The 13,442-nt window shown below is 31.9% G+C and overlaps 1 protein-coding gene across 1 annotated transcript in view; it reads left to right on the top strand.

Annotated features, from left to right (window-relative positions):
- Positions 1-13,442, top strand: part of LOC138700432 (neurotrimin-like) — an 886,160-nt gene that overhangs the window by 517,846 nt on the left and 354,872 nt on the right. The window contains exon 5 of the mRNA XM_069827048.1: positions 3,071-3,199. Coding sequence (XP_069683149.1) covers positions 3,071-3,199 — 129 coding nt within the window. The remainder of the gene's footprint in view (positions 1-3,070; positions 3,200-13,442) is intronic.

Here is a 13,442-nt window from a genome sequence, read left to right as displayed (position 1 = left end):
CATTCATTCATACTCTTAGTTATCTATCCAAGGGTAGATATTTCGCTGCAAACCCAGCATTCTCCAATCTTCTTCACTTTGTCCCTTCCTTTTAGTCTCTGCATACGAGCCATGTATCTTAATATAGTCTATCATCTGATATCTTATTTTGCTCCAAACTTTGCTTTCGTTCACTATTCCTTCCAGTGCCTCCTTCAATACGCAGTTCCTCCTTAGCCAGTGACTCAGCCAATTTATTTTTCTCTTCCTGATCAGTTTCAGTATTATTCTTTGTTCACCTACTCTTTGTAGCACAGCTACATTTATTATTCGTTCTGTCCATTTTACACGCTCCATTCTTCTCCATATTCACATTTCAAATGCTTCTACTCGTGTCTCTTCACTTCGTTGTAATGTTAATGTTTCTACCCCATATAGTGCCACACTCCACATAAAGCACTTCACTAGTCTCTTCCTTAAAAATCCTACCAAATAGAATCGAGGCCGCTGACAAACAAATATTCTCATGGTGGCGGATAAATGTTTTTTTTCACCATGTTAATAATGTCAAAACAAGTGCTTGTACAAATTTTGGCCACTCAAGCGCAATTACGAGGGCCGTAAAAGTAGATTTTCCTGGGGTTGTTTACAGAAAGAAAACAAAATTTCTTTGGAAAAATTTGTTGAAACAGAGACAATAACTGTCATACCATGGGATCGACAGAGAGATGCAGACGGCTGTCACAGACTGGTTTCGATCCCAGGCTGCAGACTTCTACGACATAGGGATGCAAAAGTTGATTCCATGGTATGACAAATATCTCAGTTTCGATGGGGAATATGTTGAAAAATAGCTCAACAATTGCGGCATCTGTTCCAATAAATCTTTCCATGAAATTGTATTTTCTTTATGTAAACGGCACCAGGGAAACTTGTTTTTACGGCCCTCATAATTGCGCTCGAGTGGCCAAATTTGTATAAGCACTTGTTTTGATATTAGTTAACATGGTGAAAGAAAAAAAAAACTTTTTTATCTGCTCCAGAGAATGTTTGCTTCTGAGATGCGACTTCTTAGGCTACTGGCGAGAAATGGACTATAGAACTGGATCAAAAATAAACGAAGAAACCCGGCAAGAATAAAATATTGGATGTCTTAGTACCGTTATTGAAAAATACAGTATAAGAAAAAATTAGTTTGACCACGTAATGAGAATGCACAATGATAGGATATGTCGGAGAATATAAACCTACAGGAAGAAGATGAATTGAAACACCGAAGGAACTGTTGGGAAGGCCAGTTAGAATTTTAAACATTTCTAGAAACGAAACAGGCCATTGGCATAATCCTTGCTGATATTAATAATGATGATGATGATGATGATTTTGATATTGATTCTTAGATGAAAATGATCAGTATGTTCCACTTACCCCATTATCTCTTGGTTTATTTGCCTCATGAGTGATATCTTACTGTTATCACTTATGAGGTTCCAACCAGTCTTCGCGCTTCTGACTAAACATGCATAATATGGTGCAATATGTTTTATTGTCTATCTATTGACGATTTTTTTTTTCAGATATATCGCTGGCTATGGTGATATTTTATTTTTACGTTTCCCTGGTTCAAGTTCATTACATCCTCACTTAGTTTTCTTTGAGCAACAGTGTTGTTGTTCTAAGCGGTCTCCTGGTTACTATGTTCACTATATTCGCGGATTGATATCTGGCCAAGAACGATGGAATTTATAGGGCGATAAAATCCTTAACACAGCATTCTCCGGGAAGAGGATCCCGCTGTAGATTTACAGAACGTAAAATAACCCTGCCCCAATAAAAGACCCTAGTTGAAATTCGTCAACAGCTTTTCGTCTACGTTGAATTTGGACTGGAGTTGGTAGGAGAAAGGAAAATGTATTATTTTCACGAAAAGTGATTTTTTGTAATCAAATTACATTTTTTTACCAAAAACCCCAAAAAATATATACAAAGTTAAGGAGTTAAGATATGTGATTATTTGCCTTGTTAGTCTGCAACATTTAGTACTTTTTCTCCTCTGTAACTTTGTCATCATCATCATCATCATCATCATCATCATCACCACTCTTGCAAGTAATATTACCAGGTATCCTGAGAGAATTCACCTTAGTAGATCGTTCCGTCTCCACGTCAAATATTATATTTACTTTCCAAAATATATCTGATCGACACCTTCGGCTGAGCCCAAAGATCCAGAATGCATAATAAACATATGAAAGTATACAATAGACAATTTGTTGCAAGAGAATAAATACAATATATAGCCAAGATGATCATATACAGTAAGAAAGGAATTTAGATCCTATATAATTCTGAAATCTGATTAGTGTAATAATATGCCTATGTTATTATTCAGCGATGAATGCAATAGAGAGGGAAAGGAACTGGTCACCCTACCTCATTATCTCCTGACTTAGTAGCCTTATTGGTATCACTTGTGAGATTCAGACCTGTCTTCGGACAGTTGACTAAACAATATTAATTATTGTGCAGAGAGGATAAGGATTCTTTCAATTACTTCTAGTACTTAATAGTCTTCATTTTAATTTAATTCCTGTATTATAAAACTAATTATAAATTAATTCCTTAGGCCTATATCTTCGAGAATACATTTTCAATTGGTTTGGTTCAATTTTACTTTGTGCTTAATAAAATATAGGGAAATAATTGAAGGGTTCAGAGCCATAGCGGGCCAAGCGCCAGTTATTAAAAACGGAGAAAGCAAGGGTTAAAGTTAAGTAAATACCATAATTTAATGAAGATTGACATATCATTTAATTATCATGTGCATACTTTATATTACTTGCTATATATTTCGTTAAATTATGGTAATCACTTAATTTTAACTCTTGTTTTCTCCGGTTTTAATAAATGGTGCTTGGCTCACTATGGCTCTGAACACTTCAATTCTGCTCTATTTTAATTTCTGATGTGATCATTACTTCCATAACTAAAAGTTCTACTAAGGAATTACATTTCTGAAAATTCTATTCTCTATAGATTCTTATACAGTATGTTGCCTTTCAATACATTAGTGTAATACATTGTTCCGCAGTGTCGGAGTGGGAAGGCGAGGTATTGGAGTTGACGCGCATCAGCCGACTGGACATGGGTGCCTATCTTTGCATCGCGTCCAACGGCGTTCCTCCCACTGTCAGCAAGAGGATCAAGGTCAGCGTCGACTGTAAGTACATTGTATGAAATTCTCATCCATGATATAACAGATCACTTTACTTCTTCATTCTCAGAATCCAGTAGGCCTAATCTGTTCTATTATAATATAATAGTCAAAGCCAAATATTTATACTGTATATTTTTGTATTAATCGTCTCCAGCAGTGGAAATAAAATATTTGCTGGATTTATACCCAGAAAAATAGAAATTCGCTACAGATATTTAATCGTTGAAGAGCAAAATGGGTTTAGTAAGGGCAGATCTTGTGCTGACTGATTTTCTTACATTGATACTTCTGACTAAGAAACAATAGGAATTTAATAAATTATATTGCTTATAGCTTTCATATATCGTAAAATAACTTCTAACTGAATTGACCGAAGATCCTGATGATGAAACACCAAATCACATACTGTAATATGTGCGATATATAACTTGTATAAAAACTGTTATATTATCGGTAAAGTCGTCTGCGTGGATAACAATAAGCAGTGGTAAAGCTCTTGAGAGGCTTATCTTACCCAGAAACTTGAATTATTATTCCTAGCAACAGTAGGTCCGTCATAACGATATATCGTAATACTCCGATCCTTCCATGAACTGTACTAAGTTCACTGTTGGGAGTCATTCCAGTATGGAGAGAGCAGTGCGAGCATCGAGGCTTAAGGCAAAAAACCTTTGAAGGCATGACTACGATCTTGACTAGCAAACTTGAGGGAGGATCGGGGAGGGGGTATTGACTCGCTACATCTCCGCACGGGACGAGGCTAGCCTTCCGTCACAATATTATGTCGCGGTATATTGGTGTTCTCTGAAAGTGCTGCGTTGTTGAGTTAAGTTTAATCAAAAATGTATTCGTGTATGTATGGTACATATTAATTTTGTGTAAAATGACTCATTCAGAGAAGACATTGAAGTCATTATTTGTAGAATTAAAAGAGAAACCGTTTTCAAGTTGGACGTATGAAAAAAAAAAGTGCTTATAAAGATTGAAAATCGACATCAAATTTACATATTAAAATAGCGGGTGAAAGAAGACAAAATAGAAATTTTCAGTTTTTATGATATAAAAAATATCCTTGGCTACCAGGGTGCTCTGAGACAAATAAGTTATACGTATTGCTTCACCTGTATTCTGTTTAAGGGCGAAAATAAGTGGCCATCATCTTCTTGTGGGCTCTGTGTCACAATTTTGATAGAAATGCCGATAAATATCTGCTCTATAAGAAGATACAATGTAAGCATATTTTCACACCTTAACTTCGCCACTGACAATAAGTAATAGCATTCAACATTTTGCTTTCTGCCACCATTAAATTTCAATATTTGTATAAATGCAATCGTTAGACAGTGCGTGCGTACATCACACTAGAAGAAAACAGGATATTGCATATTTCCTTATGCTCACATGTTCAAGTATTTCTTTTAGTCAAAAATGAAGGTGAATTGCCGTACTCAATACTTACACGACCAGAATATTATAGCAAAAATCGATAATTTTGAAGTCCCCCAAATTAAAACTAAAATTATGGCCTTTAACTGTAGTGTACCATTGACAAGTAAAATTACCATTAGAAATTATGAGTAGCCCTACATACTGTAACAAATTAATTCCTTTAAATATTTAGGCTATAGCCTAATATAGGCTACCTAGGAGAGTGCGATAAATAAAACAAAATCGAACATTATAATAGGCTAAATTATTGACAATCGTTAACTACGTTTTTCCAGTCACGAAAGTCCAAAAACTTATGCTACCCAAGTTATACAAACTTTTGGTAAAATCAGTCTTCGACTATGACAGTGAAATCTGGACTATTCATCGTCAATATGAATTATTTTTAACAGCTGTTGAAATTAGAGCAGATGGCTGTAGCCTTTTGAATATAAGGACAATTTATGAAATAACAGATGAATTAAAATTATATCTATTATTCAGTATTTACAAAAGTACAGGGAACACAGGCTTCAACATGTAAAAAGAATGAAGCGCTCTAATTTACCTAGAGAGATACTTTGCTATATACTACGAGGGAAAAGATCAGTTAGAGACTTTATAAAAGGTGATTGAAGACCGTAATATTAGAAACGAAGCTAATGTTGATTACTTTTCTAATGTATAAAATTAAGAATTGCGGAACTATAATATTTTCGTATTAATTTTACCAGTCGTACTGTCATTACAATATTACCATGTAACAAACACTACCAAACAATCTGAATTTGAAAATATTTGTGTGCATTATACCAACATATTCCAATTAATCTTTGTTGAAATCAAGAAATTAAGCAGAACGTACATTATATTACAATAAAACTTTTCAACACAAGAAAAATAGATGCATGAAGTAGAACTTAAAAATATTATGCATAAAAAATTGTAGGTAGGGTTTTCCCCTATTAAATTTAATTAGGAATTCCTTGCCACAAAGTATTAGGCGCTGCAAGACAATAAACACTTTTAAAAATAACTTAAAGCTAACCTTTTTAACAATGTATTCTAATTATACTCACCTTAACGGTCACTGTCTACATGGTAAGTTTGTTTCTTAGACGTGCATCCTGATAGCGCTATATTTTCACAATTATTCTCATTATAATTTATTTCTAATATCTAGCATTATTTCGAATGTATTAACATTCTATGTATATTAGATTAATTTTGCCACACGGTTTGTATCCCATTGTTTAATTAATAGTTCATATTATTTTGCTGTTGAATTCATAAATAACTCTTGTACACACTTAACTTTTATCTAACTCAATTTGTTACAACATAGCCTATGTAATGGAAGAATGGTAACTGCAAAATACCAAAAATGAGAAATTCGCATATCAATGTAATATTTTTCGCTGATGATCTGGCGCTACTAGCATCTTCAGAAAATGATTTACTAAAATCGCTTCATATTCTCCATATAATTTCTGGTCAATATAACATGGAAATTTCACCCAATAAAACAAAAATTATGGCATTTTCTGGCAAATCCCCAATTCAAAGTTTAGAAAACAAAATTTTGGAAAGGGTGAATGAATTCAGTTACTTGCAGTACAAACTATCTTTTCAATCCGAAAGGGATCTCTGCCAGAAAATCAAGAAACACACTAAAACTGTGAGAATAATCAGTAATGATTTTAAGCCTGTAGTTGTTCAGAAACATACCCGTTTACGCATATATAATATTCTCGCAAGATCAGTTCTAACTTAAAAGGAAGTGAGGCATGAACCTTAAGAGCCCATGATATTAGCAGAATCACAGCAAGTGTGATGAGATTCATGAGGAGGACTGCAAGATACACTAATTCGACCATAAGCGGAATGAGGTTATCATGGAAAGACTCGAGGCTGAACAAGTGACGGAATACATTTGGTGATATCAGCAATAAACACGATCGTGCAAAAATGTAATTTACTTCACGTCATGAGAAAACTTGAAAAAAAAAATAATAATAACAATAATAATAATAATAATAATATAATAATAATAATAATAATAATAATAATAATAATAATAATAATAATAAATATATCAAAGTCTTATAAGTTCATATCAAAATATTTGATTCTGATGAAAACTATAAATTCTTTTACGATATAGCAAATGAAATGACAGTGAAGTTGTACTTACAAAATCCAGGACTTCTCTTGTAAAATTGTAAAATTGCAAATTTTGATATAATTATAGGAAAAATATCCATTCTCAAAAAAAAAAAAAAAAAAAAAAAAAAATTGCACGCATAATTGGAAAAATATAAGGAAACTGAATTGTGTTATTTACGTTCTCTCTCGCCACGATGCTGTATTACGAAAATTAAATGCCCATATCTTCAGCACTGCACATGCACATACAAGACCAAAGCGGATTTGTTTTTTTATAATCCACGATTCTGATGTAAGAAATGATGATGTTCTAATAAGAGATAGATTTTTAGATAATTAGCTATGACAAATTGCGTGATAAGAAGAGGAAGTACCCATCATATTGAATTATGGACACAGATAGACCAATAAATAAGTGGCAACAAGTGATAAATTCGGAACAGACTTCTAACTCTGACTCTAAAAGTGCGTGAGTGAAGATGGAAATTGGTAATAGTGAACTTATTGTAGAAGCAACCTATTTGGAAGTATTCTTAGGTATAATTAATAAAAATTTCGAAAATAAGAAGTTGTTATCTTGTTCTAACGATGGCAAGATCTTTTTAGTTCTGCCTAAACTGTCAGTATTCTTAGATAGAAATCCCTCTGATTCCTGCACTACTTAACTTGGGCACTTTGTGTATGAAAGGAGATGGGATCCGACAGAACCAATCAAGCCGATCTGCATCCCAGCCAGTACACTTTCTCAACTTGCTGGCTACACGCGATAAACTTTTACAAGAAAATCGATAACAACTTCAGAAATTACCATTGAAATTAATCTTCTAAGGGGATGTCTATTCACTGAGTGGTGGGGTAAGGGCAGAAGACTTTTAATAGTCCAGCTCAGAGAAAGTGCTGTCATTTCTGTGTCCCAAGTCTACTGTATATAGACAAACTCCTGAGGAAAACTGAACCTTCTTCTCGGAATATAAACAAGAAGTTTTCAGAAACTGCGTTCATTGTATGTTAATGTTGTAGAGCATACATGTAATGTTTAGTTCCTTTGTACTTAACACCTATATTATTATGTCACTTTTTTTTTCAGATTCCTGTGATAAAATGAACCTCAATTGAAAGGTTCAGAGCCATAGTGGGCCAAGCGCCATTTATTAAAAATGGAGAAAACAAGGGTTAGAAGTAAGTGATTACCATAATTTAACGAAACATATAGCAAGTACTATAAATTATACACATTGAAACTAAATATGTCAATCTTCATTAAATAAACTATGGTATTTACTTAACTTTAACCCTTGCTTTCTCCGGTTTTAATAAATGGCGCTTGGCCCACTATGGCTCTGAACCCTTCAATTAATTTAAGAGTTTGCTCTAAGATCTTAATAAGATATACTTTTCTTGTGATAAGTTAAGATGAATAAACGTTGTTACTAATGTCGATAATGTATATAGTAATGCATGTCAAAATTTTTAGTGTCCACGCCTATTGTGAGTTCGTTTATTTCAAATTACTCACCATGTAAATTGTTTCAAAATAATAGGAAAAACAACAACACAAGGTCTATTGGGCCTCTTTCAGCTATGGTTGGCATCTTCAGTCTGCTGAAATTTCTTATTTACTTCAAATTTATCAGTTAATTCAAACTTGTAATAATTGAGATGCAGAATACCTAGTATAAAAATAAATGCAAATATTTTGACATGTGATAGTTAAAAGAAAAATACGCTACTTTACAGCTTAATCCAGAATTTATGATTAGATCGAGCTATGATGTTTTTTTAAAGACATTTAAGCGCCTTCAAGATCAGATTGCGCTTTTTTAAAGACTTTCAAAGACTCAGTTGTTCTTATTCGGTTTACTTAGAAATTAAGCTTTATTATGACACAAAAACATTTTTACGAATATTTACGTATGTTATATTTAATTGAAATTGTTTGTTAATGCGTTAGAAGTTTTATTATATGATTTAATTTCCAGTACCGAATATTAAGTTTGTTGATTTATCATAATTTTGTTACATTTATCTTTTAATGTTATTTAATGCAGGAAATGTGTTAACAATTTTGGTTTAATAACTAATAAAGGTTTACAGAGTGAACCGTAAGTAATGTCATTATTATCAGGAAAATGTTTGAGCTAAATCATAATTTCAAACAATAAAGTAAAACGCAATTTTGCTGGTTTTTTTTTTTTTTCCCAGAACAAAATTATTTGATACGAAACATTTCATTCCGTGCTTTGTAAAGTTTTTTTTATTTATTTCCACATATACTTGATTAATTTAAGAGAACAGTGTATTATGGTAATAAATTAGTGAAATAATTTTAGTTTTGTCCAAATGTAACACTGCAAAATTTATTTACAGAACGAAAAGTTACATTTGTTCGGATCAAAGTTCTGCACATTTAAGAGACGAAACTAAAATTATTACTTTAATACATTGCTCTCTTAAATAGACTCTGCATACTGGGAATTAAATCAATGGCTTTCACAAAACACGCTATGAAATACTTCACATAAAACAAATTAATCTCGAAACGGAAGCGAAAACGAGCAAAATTATATTTTACTTTTTTGTTTGAAATATCTCAAAGAATACTCTACTGAAATTAATGACATTAAATAAGTTTACAATGCATAACTATCTAAATAAATACTTAACGTAGAGCAGGTAGAGACTTATTCAATTCTTACACTCATATTCATATTTTACTGATTGTTATTTTTATCGTAGGAGAGCTCGTATTACCTGTTAGAGAAACAAATACCCCTTCTATAGCCCATAATTTCATAGCGTCCACTTGACAATCAGATATTCCCTCATACAAATACATTACTTTCTGTAACTTCTTCGTCATATCTCAATCTAAGGTAGTAACCGTTCAGACTACATAAGAGCTAGAGGTACATATATTTCGAAGTATATGGTTGCATATTAATGCACTGTATTTTAATCGGGTCCTGGCGAAATAGCAGTATATATCCTTAGAAATGCATGGAATGCTTCTTACAAATAGCTTTTAAGGAACCCGAAGGTTCATTGCCGCCTCACATAAGTCAACCATCGGTCCCTATGCTGTGCAAGATTAATCCAATTTACAATTTTTTTTTTATATTTTCAGATATGCCTAGTAATATAATAAAATAAGTATATATAAATTTCAATCATAAGACATCTGTTTTGCAAATGTTTATTTGCTATATGAATATGGAATATATTAACCTTTTCGCCTTATTGGGCATCATCAGATATAATAAAATATGTAATCTGAACCTTGATCAAATTGAGCAAATACCAAATGAGCAATGTATTATACATGGTGTTGGATCTTCATGAGCTTTATGTATAAAACTATAAATAAAATTGAAGGATAATTAATTTCAATGTGATGCAAACTTTCAAAATCGAAATTGAAATTGATTGTGTATACATATAACTCATGTTACAGTATAAATACAAATCAGTCAATTAGAATTATACGAATTATCAGATGATGTTAAAATAAACTATGAATAAAATGAATAAAATAAATATATTAGCTTAAAAAATTAATATACAATATTAATGTTGTGTTGTGACTGATGGATCTTATGTTGTCGATTGGTTGTAATTATACATGTAGAATTTCAATCGTGTACTGAAAAACAAAGGTGGGGAGAATCAGAGTTGTAATTCGTAATAGTTATACTTGATTTAAGCATTAATTAATAGTCGAAATAGAGAAGATGAATCCTATAGATTCAAAATCCCCTATATCCACTTTCACAAATTGAAGGATTTTGACAGTAACTGGTGGCAAATAGAGAGAATTTTCAACTTAACAGTGACTTTTAACAACTCCTTTGCTTTAAATTTAATGGCTTTCTGAATTCAAATTATATAAATCATTAGAATTCATTCTTAGCAAGCAATATGTGGGCATAACTCAAATATGAACAAAATGGTCTTTAGGGGGTTTTGAATCTAGAGGATTCAGATGTAAAGTTATTTATTTTAGAGATGAATGTAATAAATTGTTATAAGATTACTTACGTATACGTTCGCTTGTGATCTGAATGTTATCTGACATTGATGCAAATAGTGGTTGTTATTGATCATTTAGATCTAAAATATTCTATCTTATTTTAATAACATACAGATAATTATCATTGATGATTGCTGTGTGTAATCAAAGTTTATCAGGTACTGTATATGTAAAGATGATTTCTGTAAAAATAAGAAAATGTTAATTTTACTATTTTATCTCAATCTATTTAAACAGTTTTAAAAACGAGGGAAGAAATATGAGAATTATTAAGTAATTATTAAGAAGCAAATGCAAATTTGGGAATACTAAGAGTTTGTTATAATATTAATAACGGTTTTCGATTATTTACATATGTATATGTCTTGATGTTTGTAGAAGTGTGTTGGTGGTTTGAAGCGAACTAAAGACTGGGTGATCGTATGTGTTCAGCTGTGTAGTGGCGCAATGATTTTAAAGGGAACTATTTGAACGGCGTATCATGGACGTTTGTGATGTGGATGGGTCTGCTTTAAATTGTGTAAAGCGGATTTTAGTAAATTTTCATTAATTGTATTTTTATCTTTATTGTGGTAATATGCAATGAAAAATTCTTCAGCTGCATTTATGAAATTATTATTATTATTATTATTATTATTATTATTATTATTATTATTATTGTAAGTTTTTAAGATACTTAATGTGTTCTGACGTTGGCCTAATTCGTGTCCTGTATTAATGAAGTGTGCCGCGTATTTTGATTTTTCTCTCTTGTTCTTAAAGTCATTGACATGTTCCTTATATCTTGTTTTTAAGTTACCGGTACGTTTGGTCTGGCCTATGTACTTCTTTTCGCATGTGTGACATTTGAGCATATATATACCTTTACTATTTAATTTATATTTAGCGTTTATTCTATTATGAATATTGTTATTTAATTTATTATTTGTTTTAAATGCTATATTTATATTTTCTTTATTGAAAAAGTTTTTTAATTTATTAGATATGTATTTGTTGTAGGTAAGTGTTGACCAAAATTTTGGTTTTTTATTGTTAGATCTTACTAAGGTCGTGGCTGTCTGTCGTTGTATGTTATTTTCTTTTTTCCGAATTAGTTTCCGAATGAGAGTTTTAGTGTATCCATTTTCGTTTGCAATGTCTAATATTCTTTGCACTTTTTTTTTGTATTTGTTTTTGGATAAAGGTAATTGTGTTAATCTATTTGTTAGGTAATTAAACATGCTTTGTTTTTGGTTTTGGGGATGTGTTGAATCTGCAGGTATACTATGTGTTGTATGTATTGGTTTTCTGTAGATATCGTAACTCAATTCGAATTTATGTTTTATTATTTTTATATCTAAAAATGGTATAGAATTATTCGTTTCATGTTCAACTGTAAATTTTAGATTTTTGTGTAATTTATTAAATGAGTCGAGAATGGAATTATCTGTTGACGTATTTTCATAAATTATGATTGTATCATCTACATACCTATAGTATGATTTAATGTTATGTTTATTTAAAATTTCGTTGATTTTGTCATCTTCTATGTTTTGTAAGAAGATTTCGGTAAGAGTTCCTGATAGGGGGTTGCCCATAGCTAGGCCGGTGTTTTGTTTATATATTTTCTGATTAAATGTGAAATAATTTTGGGAAGTGACGGTATTTAACAATCGTATTATTTGTTGAATTTTAGTTTCTGGTATTTGTAAATTTTGTAGATAACTTGAATAGATTAAAGATCAACAAGAATTCAAAATTGATATCTTTAGACATAGAAAATTTGTATACAGATATTCCAATTCAGGAAACCATACTTATTATTAAAGAAAAACTACATCGCTCGCAACTGCCGAGATTATAATCAGCGTCGGCGGTGTGCCAAAGTTTAGTCCCGCAGGAGTTCTTTTACATGCCATTAAATCTAGTGACATGAGCCTGTCCCATTTAAGCACACTTAAATGCCATCGGCCTGGGCCGGGACCGAACCCGCAACCTCGGGCACAGAGGGTCAGCGTTATACCAACTGTGCCACTCAGGGTGAACCGAACTCTTCTCCCGTTCACCATTCCTTCCAGTGCTTCCTTCAGTAGGCAGTTTTTTCTCAGCAAGTGACCCATCCAGTTCGTTTTTCTCTTCTAATCAGTTTCAACATCATTCTTTCTTCATTGTATTTGTATTATTTTTAATAGTAAGCATTTGTTTAAGCAATTTCAGTTATTGATTATTTTAGAAAAGCTATCTTTTTACATTTTCTGTTTGTTAGGATGCATTAGTTTATCAATTCTGTTTTGATAATTCGTAGATATGAAAATTATTATTTTCAATCATATGTTACGAGTAGGCCTATGTAGAAAGTTATATATAATTTTGTAACATATTTATTATTTTTAATCCCTTGAATGGTTCAGTCATTATTAATGACTTTTTAACGACCGAATATATTCTGAATTTTAAAGTAGCCCGCAAATTAGATCAAAATGACTCGCTGAAAGTAGCTAATACTACAGGTGATTTCATACAAGCAGGCTTCAAACTATGCAACTCAATTCCTCTTCATTGTTTGATCGCAATCAGTGACATGCTTCTTTCTGACAGATAGCACAGTTTTCAACAATAGTGGTGTCAATGTAACAATATGTGTAG

Source organism: Periplaneta americana, chromosome 5, assembly GCF_040183065.1.
Source record: "Periplaneta americana isolate PAMFEO1 chromosome 5, P.americana_PAMFEO1_priV1, whole genome shotgun sequence".
Taxonomy (NCBI): Eukaryota; Metazoa; Arthropoda; class Insecta; order Blattodea; family Blattidae; genus Periplaneta; species Periplaneta americana.
The sequence above is the reverse complement of the archived record's forward strand: the minus strand, read 5'-3'. Positions and strand labels throughout refer to the sequence as shown.